The sequence below is a fragment of the Piliocolobus tephrosceles genome, chromosome 16 (genome assembly GCF_002776525.5).
Source record: "Piliocolobus tephrosceles isolate RC106 chromosome 16, ASM277652v3, whole genome shotgun sequence".
NCBI classification, from domain to species: domain Eukaryota; kingdom Metazoa; phylum Chordata; class Mammalia; order Primates; family Cercopithecidae; genus Piliocolobus; species Piliocolobus tephrosceles.
The window spans coordinates 7035024-7051785 of NC_045449.1; the positions used below are offsets into that span (position 1 = coordinate 7035024).

The 16762-nt window shown below is 52.0% G+C and overlaps 2 protein-coding genes across 5 annotated transcripts; one reads left to right on the top strand and one right to left on the bottom strand.

The window, feature by feature from the left end:
• Positions 1-65: 65 nt before the first annotated feature.
• ELP5 (elongator acetyltransferase complex subunit 5) lies at positions 66-8100 on the top strand. Of its 4 annotated transcripts, XM_023184580.1 has the most exons (8): positions 66-452; positions 609-669; positions 757-837; positions 2463-2683; positions 4715-4896; positions 6750-6845; positions 6989-7089; positions 7733-8100. In XM_023184580.1, exons 1-8 carry the CDS (start codon positions 407-409, stop codon positions 7845-7847), a joined length of 903 nt encoding a protein of 300 aa, XP_023040348.1. In that variant the 5' UTR covers positions 66-406; the 3' UTR covers positions 7848-8100. The 4 variants fall into 4 exon arrangements, with proteins under 4 accessions (XP_023040348.1, XP_023040351.1, XP_023040352.1 ...); XM_023184583.2 differs by lacking the exon at positions 7733-8100 and having other exon boundaries at positions 83-452; positions 6989-7726; XM_023184581.1 differs by lacking the exon at positions 757-837 and having other exon boundaries at positions 296-452; positions 7733-8096.
• Positions 8101-8319: 219 nt separating this feature from the next.
• Positions 8320-11388, bottom strand: CLDN7 (claudin 7). Its single transcript, XM_023184587.1, has 5 exons — positions 11330-11388; positions 10001-10512; positions 9002-9166; positions 8822-8906; positions 8320-8717 (listed from the first exon to the last, which is right to left on the bottom strand). Exons 2-5 carry the CDS (start codon positions 10221-10223, stop codon positions 8555-8557), a joined length of 636 nt encoding a protein of 211 aa, XP_023040355.1. The 5' UTR covers positions 10224-10512; positions 11330-11388; the 3' UTR covers positions 8320-8554.
• Positions 11389-16762: the final 5374 nt, after the last annotated feature.

Below are 16762 nucleotides of genomic sequence, written 5' to 3' on the forward strand. Positions count from 1 at the left end.
GTGGCTGCGGGGCGGGGCCTGAGGCGAAGCAGGCCCCGCCTCAAACTGCGTGGGCGGGGCGGAGGACGTCACTTGGCCGCGCAGTTAGGACCCTCGCGGGGGGTTTGTGGGTCCTCTTCCCCTCCTACTGACAACTGCCCCAACTGCTCTTCCCGTCACGTTCACAGTGAAAATGTAGAAGGAGTCGTTGTCCATACGACTGTGCGCCAGGGCTCGGGGAGGGGCACCCTCCTCGTGAGCGCCCCCCTGGAAATAGTGAACATAATCACCTCTCATTCCAGACTACGTTAGGTCTTAATGGTGGGAGGACGCCCGAGTGCCCCGCCTGTTTCACTCCGAGGGGGCGGGACAATGGGTCGTGACGCTATCAGAGGGCGCCAGAGCAGGGATCGGACGCGAGTTGGGGATGTTGGACTCGCTGTTATCCTTCGGCGGCCTGGTGCTGCTTCGGGGTGAGAGCCACCGGCACAGCGGGGTTCGGGTCTGGCTGAGGGGACGGAAGTGGAGAGGAAGGGCCGTGGGTCACAGGCTAGGTGTGGAGATCGCGACGGGTTCGCGAAGGTGGTAATCTTAGTGCCCTCACACTCTATCCGTCCCTCGCTGTGCAGATTCCGTGGAGTGGGAGGGGCGCAGTCTCTTGAAGGCGCTCGTCAAGAAATCTGCACTGTGGTGAGTATCCCACGGTGTCTCCTCAGCCTACCCTGGATAGGGAACCTGTGCCCACTCTTTGACAGTCCCCCCTCATCTCTGCCTTAGTGGGGAGCAAGTGCATATCCTGGGCTGTGAAGTGAGCGAGGAAGAGTTTCGTGAAGGTTTTGACTCAGATATCAACAATCGGTAAGTACCAGTTGGAAAATATTTGATTAAATTGGAGACGTCTATTGCTAAGGAAATTTATTTACAACAAGCGCAGAACCTGGTATGTAGTAGCAGTTCCTTAAATATTCATTGAAGAATTGGATATGGGTCTTTCAGAAGGCAAGAATTAGTAAGATGAGTAATGAGGAATGATGAATATTTGGGGAATCCAAAGCAAAGATCATAGAAGTTGAGAGAGAAATAGCCTGGAGATAGGGAGAACATGTGGGAAGGGTATTGCGGTAGTAATCCATTAATCCAGGTTCGCTATTAAGGTGCATGTGTACCGAGCACCAACTATAAACCAGGTGCTGTGCAAGATACTGGAGCTGGCAGTGAATGAGACAGACCTGTTCCTGGCCTAATGAATTTTAGAGAATAATGGTGGAAAGTGATAGAGGCCTGGTTTAAGGCAGTGGCAGTAGAGATGGAAAGTTTAGAACACATGTAAAGGACTTCAGTGGGTAGCATTTCCAGGATTTATTGACTAATGTGGGGGGAGAAGAAAGTATTGAGATAAGGAAGTCCCTAAACCCAGTCATGTGCCTGATCAGGAGACATTAAGAACCATTAGTAGGATGCTTTCTACTTCCTAGTCCAGGCAACTCAGTGGATAATGATAGTAGTTCACATCTTATCTGTTGAGCCTCTACTTTTGCATCAGCCATTGTTGTGATAGAGGTGGTGGTGTATGTTAAGATGGCATTCCATGGCCAGGCGTGGTGGTTCACGCCTTTAATCCCAGCACTTTGGGAGGCTGAGGCGGGTGGATCACCTGAGGTCGGGAGTTTGAGACCAGCCTGACCAACGTGGAGAAACCCCATCTCTACTAAAAATACAAAAAATTAGCTGGGCATGGTGGCACATGCCTGTAATTCCAGCTACTCGGGAGGCTGAGGCAGGAGAATCGCTTGAACCCGGGAGGCAGAAGTTGCGTTGAGCAGAGATCGCACCATTGCATTCCAGCCCAGGCAACAAGAGAAAAACTCTGTCTCAAAAAAAAAAAAAAAAAGATGGCATTCCACAAGAGAACCAGAAGATAAAAAAGAGATATCTGGGGAAAAAAAAAAAGTTCTGCTACCTTTGCTGGTCTACCTTTCCTGAGCTGTTATTTTTTTCTGTAGTTGGTACTCCATGACTTAATTTTTTACTTTCTTTAAGCTGTTCTACAGGAAGGAACCAAGTCTCATGTCCTCTGCTTTCTCATTTTTCATCCAGAGTGATAAACTTTAGGTGGCACACTCAGGAAATATGTGATGATGGTGATAACTAACATTTATGAGGTATACACTATGTGTCAAGCACTGTGCTGAGTGCTTAGAGGTTGGCATCTCATTTCACCAATGAAGCAACTGAGTCTTAGAGATAACTTATCATTTAGCTGACCTTGGGCAACAAGTCGTAAAGCCAAGCTTGGAGGTCAGGCTGTCAGACACCAAAGTCTGTGCTCTCAATCATTGCTATCTCTCAGTAATATTCTTTCACTAATATTTAGGATATTCATGAAAATTGAGAAAACAGAGCCACAAAGATCAGAGGATGAACTTTGTGATCTTCTGGGGGGAAGGAGCAATATCATATTGTGTCATGTTTTCCCTTTGCAGGCTGGTTTACCATGACTTCTTCAGAGACCCTCTCAACTGGTCAAAAACTGAGGAGGCCCTTCCTGGGGGGCCGCTGGGAGCCTTGAGAGCCATATGCAAGAGGACAGATCCTGGTCCTATCACCATTGCTCTCGATTCACTCAGCTGGCTGCTGCTTCACCTTCCCTGCACCACACTCTGCCAGGCCCTGCATGCTGTGAGCCATCAGGACTCCTGTCCTGGTAAGACCCCTCCTTCATTGTTTGCCCTCATATATCTCCCTCTGCCAAGGAGTGTGCCCCTTTTCCTTTCTACCCTAGAAGAAACATCTGGGTTCTCCAGTCAGACCTTTTTTCATTTTTTTGAACTTTTTGTCTGTTTTTTTTTTTTTTCACTTCCCCTTAATGCCATCTACCATTTGCTTTTCTTCCTCCAAGTTATTTTTTTACTCATTTGTTTCACTCATTCATTTATTTAACAAATGAATAGTAAATACATATAATATGTCAGGTACAATTCTAGATAATGGCAACATATAGACTGACTGTAGCTGGGTCCTTGCCTTCCAGGAGTTTGAAGTCCCATAAAAGATGGAGATAAGTAAACAGGCAGTTACAAGATGGTCTGATAAAGGCCGTGATGATATAGGACATGCACAGGGTACCTTAAAGAAGGGCACTCTCGGCCGGGCGTGGCGGCTCACACCTGTAATCCCAGCACTTTGGGAGGCCGAGGTGGGCAGATCACGAGGTCAGGAGATGAGACCATCCTGGCTGACACAGTGCAACCCCATCTCTACTAAAAATACAAAAAAAATTAGCTGGGCCTGGTGGCGGGCGACTGTAGTCCCAGCTACTCGGGAGGCTGAGGCAGGAGAATGGCATGAACCTGGGAGGCGGAACTTTCAGTGAGCCGAGATTGCGCCACTGCACTCCAGCCTGGGTGATAGAGCGAGACTCCGTGTCAAAAAAAAAAGGCACTCTTGAAGAGCAAGCGGTCAGCCAGGCAAATTTGGCCAGGCAGGGGCACTGGGACTAGCCCTAAAGTGCACTGTGGGTACTCGAATGGACTTAGGAGTCAGACGCCCAGCTTTGTATTAAGGTACTTGATCTCTCATTGCTTCACTTTCCCCTGTATGTGGGGGAAGGTACAAGGGAAGTATTAGGATGAACCACTATATTGCCATTTCTTAGGTCAAAAATTGTTAAATATTGGCTGGGCGCAGTGGCTCACACCTGTAATCCCAGCACTTTGGGAGACCAAGGTAGGCGGATCGCCTGAGGTCAGGAGTTGGAGACCAGCCTGACCAACATGGTAAAACCCTGTCTCTACTAAAAATACAAAAAATTAGCTGGATGTGGTGGCGCACTTTTGTAATCCCAGCTACTTGGGAGGCTGAGGCAGGAGAATCACTTGAACCCAGGAGGCAGAGGTTGCAGTGAGCTGAGATCACACCACTGTACTTCAGCCTGGGTGACAGAGAAATACTTCATCTCAAAAAATAAAAACAGTCCAGGCGTGGTGGCTCACGCCTGTAATCCCAGCACTTTGGGAGGCCGAGATAGGTGGATCATGAGGTCAGGAGTTCAAGACAAGCCTGGCCAAGATGCTGAAACCCCGTCTCTACTAAAAATACAAAAATTCGCCAGGCATGGTGGCACACGCCTATAGTCCAGCTACTCGGGAGACTGAGGCAAAATTGTTGAACCCGGGTGGCAGAGGTTGCAGTGAGCCAAGATTGCGCCACTGCACTCTAACCTGGATGACAGCAAGACTCTGCCTCAAAAAAAAAAAAAGAAAAAACATTGTTAAATGTCAGTGATTTCATATGGTTTGACCTAAAAATGCTGACCTTTGTAAGGATTCAAACATTGTGTTAAAGTGTTTAGCATAGTGCCTGACTCTCTAAAGGCACTGACTGAGATCTTGGGAAGTTCCAGAAACTACAAGTACTTCCGTGTATAAGAGATGAGGCTGGAAAGTAAGTGGACACCACCTGCTAGAAGTGTTCATTCCATCCTGAAGGCAGAGGAGCTGCTGAAGGGTAGAAGGTAGAGCGGTGCCTTGATCAGCTTTACACGGGGATAATAGAGGAGATTAAGGTGTGGGCTAGAGGAGGCTCAGAGCACGGTAGTGAGATTGGCCAAGGGAAGTCAGGATTTTGGCAGCACTGTGATGGAATTGTGGGGCTCTCTCCTTTTCTCTTCACTGTTTGCTCCCAGGCCACCAACCTGAATGCTCCCTACTATCCTACATTTCTTGTCCTTCTCTAGGTGACAGCTTCCCGGTGGGGAAAGTGAGTGTGCTGGGCTTGCTGCATGAAGAGCTTCACGGACCAGGCCCTGTGGGAGCTCTCAGCAGCCTTGCGCAGACTGAGGTGACCCTGGGCGGTACAAAGGGCCAGGCCTCGGCCCACATCCTGTGTCGGAGGCCCCGACAGCGCCCAACTGACCAGGTCAGAAGAACTAACAGGGAAGGACTGGAAATTGGGGGCAGAGAAAGGACTGGCACGATGGGAAGAACAATGAAAATGCTGATGTTTCAAGGAGATTTTAAAAACAAAATTTTTTTAGAGATGGGGTTTCACTGTGTTCGTCAGGGTGGTCTCAAACTCCTGGGCTCAAGTGATCCTCCCACCTCAGCCTCACAAAGTGCTAGGATTACAGATGTGAGCAACTGTGCCAGGCCCTCAGAGAGACCTTTTTTGAAAAAAAGCTGATTGGGTATCCCTCTGTGTTTTCCATCACTTACCCCATTCAATCTTCTCAGCTATGGTGTAAAGTAGATTGTTTTATTATCACAGTTTTTCAGGCGGGAAAGCCAGTCCAGGGAGGGTTTTTTTTCCTTGTTTTTTTCTTTTTTTTTTTTTGGACAAGGTCCCACTCTGTGGCCCGGGCTGGTGTGCTGTGGTGCAATCATAGCTCACGGCAGCTTTGACCTCCCATGCTCAAGTGATCCTCCTGCCTCAGCCTCTGGTGTAGCTGGAGCTGGGAACACAGGCACGTAGCACCACATCCAGCCAGCTTTTTAGTTTTTTATACAGGTGGGGTCTCACCCGGTTGCCCAGGCTGGTCTTGAATTACTGGGGTCAAGCCATCCTCTGGCCTTGGTCTCCCAAAGTGCTGGGATTACAGGTGTGAGCCACTGCACGCGGCCCAGGGAGGTTTAAATTTAAGTCACTTACCAAGATTATAAAGTGTAAGTGGGGCCCAGGCAAGGTGGCTCACACCCGTTATCCCAGCACTTTGGGGGGCCAAGGTGGGCAGATTGCATGAGGTCAAGAGTTCGAGACCAGTCTGGCTAATACGGTAAAATCCCGTCTATACTAAAAATACAAAAATTAGGCGGGCATGGTGTGCACACCTGTAGTCCCAGCTACTCTGGAGGCTGAGGCAAGAGAATCGCTTGAACCCAGGAGGCAGAGGCTGCAGTGAGCCAAGATCATGCCACTGCACTCCAGCCTGGGCAACAGAGTGAGACTCCTCAAAAAAAAAAAAAAATGTAAGTGGGGCTGGGCAAGGTGGCTCATACCTGTAATCCCAGCACTTTGGGAAGCAGAGGTGGGTAGATCACCTGAGGTCAGGAGTTCAAGACCAACCTGGCCAACATGATGAAACCCCCCCGTCTCTACTAAAAATACAAAAATTAGCTGGGCATAGTGGTGGGTGCCTGTAGTCCCAGCTACTTGGGAGGCTGAGGCGGGAGAATCACTTGAACCTGGGAGGCAGAGGTGGAGGTGAGCTAGGATCATGCCACTACACTCCAGCCTGGGCAACAGAGTGAGACTCTTGTCTCAAAAAACAGTAACTGGGGCTGCTCTGCCTAAGTAGCCATCCTTTTATTCCTTTACTTCCTTAATAAACTTGCTTTCACTTTTGAAAATAAAATAGAGGCTGGGCACAGTGGCTTACATCTGTAACCCCTGCATTTTGGGAGGCCGAGGTGGGCAGATCACCTGAGATTAGTGGTTCGAGACCAGCCTGACCAACACAGAGAAACCCCATCTCTACTAAAAATTCAAAAGTTAGCTGGGCGTGGTAGCACGCGCCTGTAATCCCAGCTACTCGGGAGGCTGAGGCAGGAGAATCACTTGAACCTGGGAGGTGGAGGTTGCAGTGAGCCAAGATCACGCCACTGCACTCCAGCCTGGGCAACAAAGGCAGACCCTGTCTCAAAAAAAAATTAAAAGTTGAGGGCAGGGGCCGAAAGCAGTGAAATAGGTGATTGGGGGCTGAGGATGTGAGGTCCTAGAGTCTCTCTAGTTTCTTCAGTAAGATGAAAAAAAACTCTTTTCTTTTTTCTCTCCAGACTCAGTGGTTCTCCATATTTCCGGACTTCAGCCTGGATCTCCAAGAGGGGCCCTCCGTCGAGTCCCAGCCCTACTCCGATCCTCATATACCCCCGGTATCTAAGAATGCCAGGGCCGGAACAAGGAAATGTAGTTTAGGGTCTGGTCAAAGGGGAGAGAATAAAAGCTGCAGAGGTTGGGGGTGGGGTTAGGGATTCTAGGGATGGGGGCAGAGTGGCAGCATCCTTTGTACCTACAGGTGGATCCCACAACTCATTTGACCTTTAACCTTCACCTGTCCAAGAAAGAGAGAGAAGCCAAAGATAGCCTGATCCTGCCTTTCCAGTTCAGCTCTGAAAAGTAAGGTCGGGCCCTGGGTACGTGGATCCCTGAGTAGAGCCCAGCATCTGGGCCACGGAGAGGTGGGGCGACAGCAGGTTATTGATTAACCTGATTTTATAGGGGCTGAAGTCCACCTCCAGAGACAAGTCCAAGTTCTTGATCCACCCATTCCCCCTACAATGGCCGAGGGCCGTTATGTCTCTTTTCTCTCCCTTAGACCCTTGGGTCACAGCTCCAGTTGTCCCCAGAGCACCCTGGGCCTGGGCTGAGCCAGACCAGACCCTTGGGAGGTGGCCCTATCCCTAGGCAGTGGTGCTAGAACAGAAGGCTATATGGGCGTGGCAAAGGCTGGTTAACAAGGGCTTAGTGCATGCCTGCTGTTTTGTGCCCAGTGTGTGGGTGGATGAAGTAAGACTACAAGATCCTTGCCCCCAAGCTGCTAGGAACTTACGGTTTTATTAGGAGATCAGTACAAGGGTATCTATTCCAGTACCAAATGGTGCTTCAGCTCTAACATGGAGGTCAGAGAAAGGGACTTGGACCAAGAAAATGACATGGAGGCCTAACAGGTTGCCTGAATGAGAGTCACAGTCACCTGGAAGAAACTATCCAGACCCAACCTGTCAGCTACCCTCACCAGCACCAAATCTTCCCTTCTCAGACAGCAGGCTCTCCTGCGGCCTAGGCCAGGCCAGGCTACCAGCCACATCTTCTATGAGCCAGATGCTTATGATGACCTGGACCAAGAAGACCCAGATGACGATCTAGATATTTGACTGGTCAGATTTGGTTAGATTGTAATTGGAGGGGGCGCAGGAAGACTTTGGGCCCAGAACCATCTTGCTCTTGTTTGTGTTAGCCTTACCCTGTCCCTACCCCACCTTGGTTCCCCTCGTCTATGGATCCCTGCTCTGTGAGCCAGGAAGCAGCGTCTCATCAGGACAGAAGGTAGGATGAAGACATGGGATAATGTGAGAGTAGAACACCCCCGTACCTAATAAAATCTTTATTTTTTTATTAAAAAAGAAATACTTTGGTAGCTATTTAAATAAGAGGGGGGTGGGAATGGATGTCAAGATACAAGCCCCTGCATCTTTTAGTCTATTGTCAATGGAGTCTGGGGGCCAGGAATGGTGTGCATGTCACTGGGGCGCTAAGTGTTCTGAACTGAAGTAGGTGCATTAAGGTTCCAAGCTCCCTCCAAGGATCCAGACGGGAGGAAAGCAGAGGCCCTGAAGGGAAAAAAGCCTGCTTCCCAAAACTTACTTTTTATTACTGTACAAAAAGCACACTCTCCCTCTTTTTGTCTCTCCCACCAACACTCCCCACCCCCCACCCAAGAGGACTATACATGGAATGCAGGGACAGAGTGACCAGGAGGCCTTTGTCCGGCACCCTGCCCACAGGCTGAGCACAGCCCCAGGCCCTTTCAGGCATCTAGACACGCCCACAGCCTGTCAGGCTGGGGCGAGGAGACTCCAGGTCACACATACTCCTTGGAAGAGTTGGACTTAGGGTAAGAGCGGGGTGCATGGTACCCAGCCTTGCTCTCATTCCTAGGACAGGAACAGGAGAGCAGTGCACCTCCCAGGATGACTAGGGCAGACCCTGCCCAGCCAATAAAGATGGCAGGGCCAAACTCATACCTGTGAAGAGAAAGGGGTGGTTAGAAACCCTGGCCTGTCTCTGCCCTCCTCCCTATCGCGGGGTCCAGACCTGTCCCCTTAGGAGGCAGGGTTTCCAGACTTACTTAATGTTGGTAGGGATCAAGGGGTCATAAAAGTCTGTGACAATCTGATGGCCATACCAGGAGCAAGCTATCAAGGCGGCAAGACCTGGAGAGAGAATGAGGGGTTTCGGTATAGTGAGACCCCAAATCTGCACCCTGCCCAGCCTCGCTCCTCCCAGATGGGAGAACTCTGGGGCTCACCTGCCACGATGAAAATTATGCCTCCACCCATGGCTATACGGGCCTTCTTCACTTTGTCGTCTCCCCCACAGCGCGTGCACTTCATGCCCATCGTGGCCACAAACATGGCCAGGAAGCCCAGCACCAGGGAGACCACCATTAGGGCTCGAGTGGCCTGCATAGCCGCTGCGGGCGAGGGGAAAGGGCGCCGTCATTGCTGGAAATGCAGGTGGCTCCAGCCTTCGTGCCGCCGGCCGCGCCCACCAACCCCTGGACCTCTTCTGTCCCGCGCCGTGTTCTGCCGCGGGCCAGGGGCGCCCAGGTGTCCAAGGCCTGGGCCAAACGGGCAGGTCCCCGCCCCTCCCAACACCGCGGCCTTCCTGCTCCCGCCCCGCCCTCTCCGCTCAAGGATCCGCCCGGGGCGCCGGGGTTTCGGTGAAACCGCCCTGTATAGGGGGAAGGGTGAAAGGGGCAACGAAGGGAAGCCGAGACGGTGGCCTGAGCCCCGCGCGGCGCACATGCCAGCCGGCGGCCCTGCTCTGAGCCCGCTATCGAGGCCACCGGGTTTGTGGCTTCGGCTAATCGGCCGATAAGATTAGAGGCCGCAGGCAGCGGCCCACTGTGACCAGCCGCACCGCCCTTCGGCCCTCGGCGCGCCCGGTGCCCCGCGCCCCGGGGTCGTTTCTGTCTGAGAAAAGGGCGGGAGATGACGGAGGCCGTGGCCTGCCCAGGGATTGGGGAGGGGACGGCCCTGGCCTAAGAACCGCTTCTCGGAGCCAGGGACTAGGCTGGGTTGGGGGGCGGAAAAGGACCGTGGGCGACCGAGGTGCGCGCCCACGTGCAGCCGCCAGAACCCCGGCCCGCTCCCGCCCAGCCTCGCCGCCCCCACCCGACCCCTTCCTCGTCTTGCAGCTCCCCGGCAACCCAGGGCGCCCAGCCATGGGGCCTCGGCTCTCCCACGCGCGCCACCCCGCCACCTCGGTCCGGGGCGCGTCCGCCCCCTCGGTCCCGCGGCCTTACCGGACAGGGAGAGCACCGAGTCGTACATTTTGCAGCTCATCAGCCCCGTGCTCTGCGTGACGCAGTCCATCCACAGCCCCTTGTACATGGCCTGGGCCGTGATGATGTTGTCGCCCGCATACGAGCTCATCTGCCACTGCGGGATGGCGGTGCAGGCCACCAGACCCACCCAGCCCAGCAGGGCCATGGAGAAGCCCAGCAACTGCAGGCCCGAATTGGCCATTTCCGCCCTCAGAAAACACTGGGGGCGCCGGGCGGGAGACCCTAGAGTAAAACAAACGACACTTGGGGGGCAGCCCCACGAAAGAAAACTTGAGGTGGAGTTTTCCGGTCACCCAAAGAGACAAAAAGAGTTTGGATCAGGTGAATGCAAATCTTGTCACCGAAGTACACGCAAATCGACCCCTCCAGTGAAGCCTCGCAGCAGAGGGAATAGGATACGCCGGGAGGGTGGTTCCAGACAAAAGCGGTCCCCGAAGGCCAGGCGGTTCCCTCGGGCGCTCTCGGCGACCCTAGCCGAACAAAAGGTGGAGGGGCCGTCTGGGCGCGGTTCTGGGCGCCGGAAAGTCCCAAAGTATCCTGGGCTGTTAGTCCGAGGCTGCGGTGCGCAGTGGAGGTGGCTCGGAGGTGAGCCAGCAGGTGCGGGCGGACAGGTGGGGCGCACCTGAGTATATGTAGGGCGTCGGGGGCGCGGCCCGCGGGCCCCGGGAGCGCGGGAGGGAAAGGCGGGACCGGAGGGGCGGCCGAGGGTGACCTGACGTCACCGAAGGGACACTCACCTGAACCGGAAGTCGTGGCCCCCACCCCTCCTTGCCCAGGTGAGGAGGAAGAAACCTGAGCACCAGGGTCACGCCCCTTCGCTTGCCCGGTTTTGACCGCCGCTGGGGAGGAGGCGGTGGCTCCCCGGGAGTCCCAAGCTCCGAATCAGCCCCTCCGGACTGGATTTCCCTCGAACACCGGAATGTCCCTTCCCTTCTTCCCAACAGGTGCGCCTGGGACGCTGCGGGGCGCCCCTGACCAGTCTCGGCGCCGCCCTTTCCCCGCCGGGTTCTGTCCAAAGTGCTCTCTCCCCGGCCTTGCTTTCGCCCCCACCCGCTGCTCTCCTTTTTTTTCTGTCTCCTACCCTAGTCGATCCCACCTTCGGGGGCCCTGGCCCGATCCCTGAGAGTCGCCCCCTTCAGCACCCGCTTCACTGTTCCGGTTCTCTGGCTCTGCTACAGACACCCGGCTTCTGAGCGTGGCTCCCCAACAGCCCCACCTTCCTGTGCCCCCATTCCAACCCGACATGACTTACAGTCTGAACCCTTTGCACTCAACCTCCCCACCTACCACTAGCCCCTCCGGCATCAAGGCTCCCAGCTGGAGGAAGAAACCATTGGGACCGAAAGGGTGAGGGCTAGGTCAGAGTCTTGGCCACACCCATCGTTCCCCTCCCTTAGAGTCTTTTCAGACCTATCCTCCACCTTTCCCACCCCTCCCCACACTCGCCCGTTTCTCTTTCCCTCCCGAGCCTGGGCTTGGACTGCCTATTGCTGTGCACACCCTCACGCCCTCACTGTTTCGTCCTCCCTATAATCTGGCTCTCTAGGGTGGTCGTCCATGGTCCCTCACCCTGCAGTCTTGCTCTGTCTCCCCAAAGCGTTGCTCCCTCCTTCCTCCTGGCACCCCTTCCAGCCTTTTGCCCCTTCCTCCTTCATCTTTGGTCATCTCCCCTTCCTGCCTTTCCTGCTTTGGAGCTTCCTATTTCATTCCTTGTCTTGTTTGTTTGTTTGTTTGTTTGTTTGAGAGGGGAGGGGTCTGTGTTACCCAGGCTGGAGTGCAGAGGTGCAAATCTCAGCTCACTGCAGCCTCACCTCCCGGGCTCAAGCGATCACCCCGCCTCAGCATCCTCAGTAGCTGGGACCGCAGGTGCACACCACCACGCCCAGCTGAAGTTTTTGTATTTTTGGTGGAGAAGGGGTTTCACCGTATTGCTCAGGCTGGTCTTGAACACCTGAACTCAAGCAATCCCCCCACCCCCGCCTCCTAAAGTGCAAGATTACAGGCGTGAGCCACCACACCCAACCCACTCCTTGTCTTTTCGTTTACCTTTGCGCCTTGTCTCCAGTCTACTTGGAGCCCAGCATCAGCAATTACTCTTTCTTTCCTCTTCTTAGGTGCACACTGCGCTTTCCCCACCCACCCTGCCCAGTTTCCTCCCAATCTTCCTACTACCCTCCAACCTCCTCATACTTCTCAGATTCTCACATACCCTGTTTATTTTGGCTCTGTCTCATTTCATTTTCCTCTCTCCGTTTTTTACCTCAACTCTCTCACATTTTTTATCTTTTTTTGCCCTCTCAAACATTTCTCTCCTTCCTTCATTTATTCGCTAAACATATTAAAGGCTCCTTTACGCTAAGCTAATTGACCTGCTTTTGTATAAAATGAAGACTTTCATGAACTCTTTTTTTTTTTGAAACAGAGTTTTGCTCTTGTCACCTAGGCTGGAGTGCAATGGCGTGATCTCGGCTCACTGCAACCTCCACCTCTTAGGTTCAAGTGAGTCTCCTGCCTCAGCCTCCCAAGTAGCTGGGGGTACAGGTGTCCACCACCATGCCCGGCTAATTTTTTTTTTTTTTTTTTTTTGGACATGGAGTCTCGCTGTCTCCCACGCTGGAGTGCAGTGGCCCGAACTTGGCTCACTGCAATCTCCGCCTCCCAGGTTCACGCCATTCTCCTGCCTCAGCCTCCCGAGTAGCCAGGACTACAGGCGCCTGCCAGCACGCCCGGCTAATTTTTTGTATTTTTAGTAGAGCCGGGGTTTCACTGTGTTAGCCAGGATGGTCTCGATCTCCTGACCACGTGATCCATCTGCCTCGGCCTCCCAAAGTGCTGGGATTACAGGCGTGAGCCACCGCGCCCGGCCAGTTTTTGTGTTTTTAGTAGAGATGGGGTTTCACCATGTTGGCCAGGCCAATCTCAAATTCCTGACCTCAGATGATCCCAACCCACCTCGACCTCCCAAAGTGCTAGAATTACAGGCGTGAGCCACCACTCCCAGCCATGAACTCTTTGTTATTCATTTTTATTGTTGTATTTTTGGATTAATGGACTTTTCTGGATTAATGTACCCCAGGCTAGAGTGCAGTGGTGCAATTATAGCTCACTACACCCTTGAACTCCTGGGCTCAAAGGATGTTCCCCCCAACCCCCCGCCAACAAATAGCTGTAGTTACAGCCATGTGTCATCATTGTTCTGGCATTGTTTGTTTTTTGAAACAGAGTCTCGCTCTGTCACCCAAGCTGGCATGCAGTGGCGCGATCTTGGCTCACTGCAACCTCTGCCTCTGGGATTCAAGCAATTCTCCTGCCTCACCCTCCCGAGTAGCTGAGATTACACGCGCACGCCACCACGCCCAGCTAATTTTTTGTATTTTTAGTAGAGACGAGGTTTCACCATGTTGGCCAGGCTGGTCTCAAATTCCTGACCTCAAATGATCTGTCTGCCTCAGCCTCCGGAGTGCTGGGATTACAGGCATGAGCTACCGCAACTGACTTTCCTTTTGTTTTTTTTGTTTTTGTTTTTGTTTTTGTTTGAGATGGAGGCTCACTCTGTCACCCAGGCTGGAGTGCAATGGCTCGATCTTGGCTCACTGCAAGCTCCGCCTCCCGAGTTCACACCATTCTCCTGCCTCAGCCTCCTGAGTAGCTGGGATTACAGGCGCCTGCCACCACCACACCCGGCTAGTTTTTTTGTATTTTTTTTAGTGGAGACGGGGTTTCACCATGTTAGCCAGGATGGTCTTGATCTCCTGATCTCATGATCTGCCCACCTCGGTCTCCCAAAGTGCTGGGATTACATACGTGAGCCGCCACACCCGACTTTTTTTTTTTTTTTTTTTAATTTTAAAAGACTAGTCAGGTGCAGTAGTGAGAAGGGGACGAGAGTAGGAAAAGAAGCTCCATCTGTAACTGATTGTGAACAATCAATTGAAATAATTCACTACCTTCAGACCAGCTGAGATTTTCTTGAACATTTTCCTTTGAGCTCTAAGGAAAATGTCATCACCATATGCGGCTTCTCTCCTAACTCACTGCCGCCACCCTACACCAGCCCAAGGCTGGACACCACAACTGCCTCCAAACTAATCTCCCTGCTTCCACACTGATCCTTTTAAACTCTATTCTCTGGAGTGACCGCTTCTTACCCACTCAGAGCTTTGTCATTTCCTGTTTAAAATCTTTCAGTGACACTCGTGTTCTTGCCAGTAAGTGCCACACCATGGCTGACCTGACGGCCTCAACCACACTGGCCTTCTCTCTGTTCCTGCCAACTGAATTGCCTTTGTATACAGTCTGTTCTCTGGGTCTGGAAGCTCTTCTCCATCCACTCCCACCCACCTTCCTCTATCCAGCTAACCAACTCATCCTTCAGCTATCCCTCAAATATCACTTCTTTTAGAAAGCCTGGCCTGACCACCCCACCCCAAACTGAGTCAGATCATCTGCATAGTACTCTCACGGCTACCAGTACTTTGCTTTCAAAGCTCTTATCACAGTGTGAAAATACTATATTTACTTTATGTGCTTATTTATTCAGTATCAATATCCCCACTGTACTGTATGCTCCAAGAGGGTAGAGACTTGTCTGGGTTTTATCACCAATAAATATTTGAAGAATGAATGAATAAATTGCAAATAAATAATATTTTCACTCACTGTTCAACAAATATTTTCTTTTTTCTTTCTTTCTTTTTTTCTTTTTTCTTTTTTTTTGAGACAGTCTTGCTCTGTCACCCAGGCTAGAACTCAGTGGCGCGATCTTGACTCATCACAACCTCTGCCTCTCAGGTTCAAGCAATTCTGTGCCTCAGCTTCCCAAGTAGCTGGGATTACAGGCACGCACCACCATGTCCAGCTAATTTTAAAAATATTTTTAGTAGAGATGGGGTTTCACCATGTTGGCCAGGCTGGTCTCGGACTCCTGACCTCAGGTGATCCGCCCACCTTGGCCTCCCAAAATTCTAGGAGGGAAAATAGCTGGGACTACAGGCGCGAGCCACCGCACCCAACCCTCAACAAATATTTCCTAAGTGTCTATAATGTGCCAAACATGGCCAGGCACAGCGGTTATGTCTGTAGTCCCAGCTACCCAGGAAGCTGAGGTGAGAAGATCACTTAAGCCTATAAGTTCAAGGCTGCAGTGAGCTGTGATCATGCCACTGCACCCCAGCCTGGGCAACAGAGGGAGATTCTATCTCTAAAAAAAAAAAAAAAAAAAAAGGTGCGGCCAGCCATGGTGGCTCACGCCTGTAATCCCAGCGCTTTGGGAGGCAGAGGCAGGAAGATCACGAGGTCAAGAGTTAGAGATCAGCCTAGCCAACATTGTGAAACCCTATCTCTACTAGAAATACAAAAAATTAGCTGGTGGCAGGGGCCTGTAATCGCAGCTACTCAGGAGGCTGAAGCAGAAGAATCGCTTGAACCTGGGAGGTACAGGTTGCAGTGAGCTGAGACTACATCACTGCACTCCAGCCTGGGCAACAGAGCGAGACTTCATCTCAAAAAAAAAGGGGTGGGGGCCAGGCAAGGTGGCTCACACCTGTAATCCCAGCACTTTGGGAGGCTGAGGCAGGCAGATCACGAGGTCAGGAGTGCGAGAACAGCCTGGCCAACATGGTGAAACCCCATCTCACTAAAGATACAAAAAATTAGCTGGTCGTGGTGACACGCGCCTGTAGTCCCAGCTACTCTGGAGACTGAGGCAAGATAATTGCTTGAACCCAGGAGGTGGAGGTTGCAAGGTTGCAGTAAGCCGAGATCGCGCCATTGCACTCCAGCCTGGACAATGGCAAGACTCTGTCTCGATTAAAAAAAAAAAAAAAAAAAAAAAAAGGCCAGGTGCAGTGGCTTATGCCTATAATCCCAGCACTTTGGGAGGTCAGGAGTTCAAGACCAGCCTGGCCAACATGGTGAAACCCCATCTCTACTTAAAATACAAAATTTAGCCAGGCATGGTGGTGGGCGCCTGTAATCCTAGCTACTCGAGAGGCTAAAGCAGGAGAATTGCTTGAACCCGGGAGGCAGAGGTTGCAATGAGCCAAGATTGCGCCATTGTACTCTAGCCTGGGGGACAAGAGCAAGACTTCGTCTGAAAAAAAACAAGGATCAGTCACTATAGTTGACCCTGGAAATACAGCAGGAAACAAAACAGATAAGGATACTGAACTCATGCAACTTATTTTCTAGAAGGAAGAAGCAGACAATAAAGACATAAACAAAACAGTGCATGTTTGAAGGCAATAAAGCAGTGTAATGTGATGAAGTTCAATCTACTCTAGGATGAGGTCAGGGAGAACTTTTTGAGGAAATGACTTAAATAATAAGCCAGCGGCTGGGCACGATGACTCAGGCCTGTAATCCCGGCACTTTGGGAGGCTGAGGCAGGTGGTTCACCTCAGGTCAGGAGTTCAAGACCAGCCTGGCCAACATGGTGAAAACCCATCTCTATTAAAAATATTTTTAGGCCGGGCGCGGTGGCTCAAGCCTGTAATCCCAGCACTTTGGGAGGCCGAGGCCGGTGGATCACGAGGTCAGGAGATCGAGACCATCCTGGCCTACACGGTGAAACCCCGTCTCTATTAAAAAATACAAAAAACTAGCCGGGCGAGATGGCGGGTGCCTGTAGTCCCAGCTACTCGGGAGGCTGAGGCAGGAGAATGGCGTAAACCCGGGAGGCGGAGCTTGCAGTGAGCCGAGATCGCGCCACTGCACTCCAGC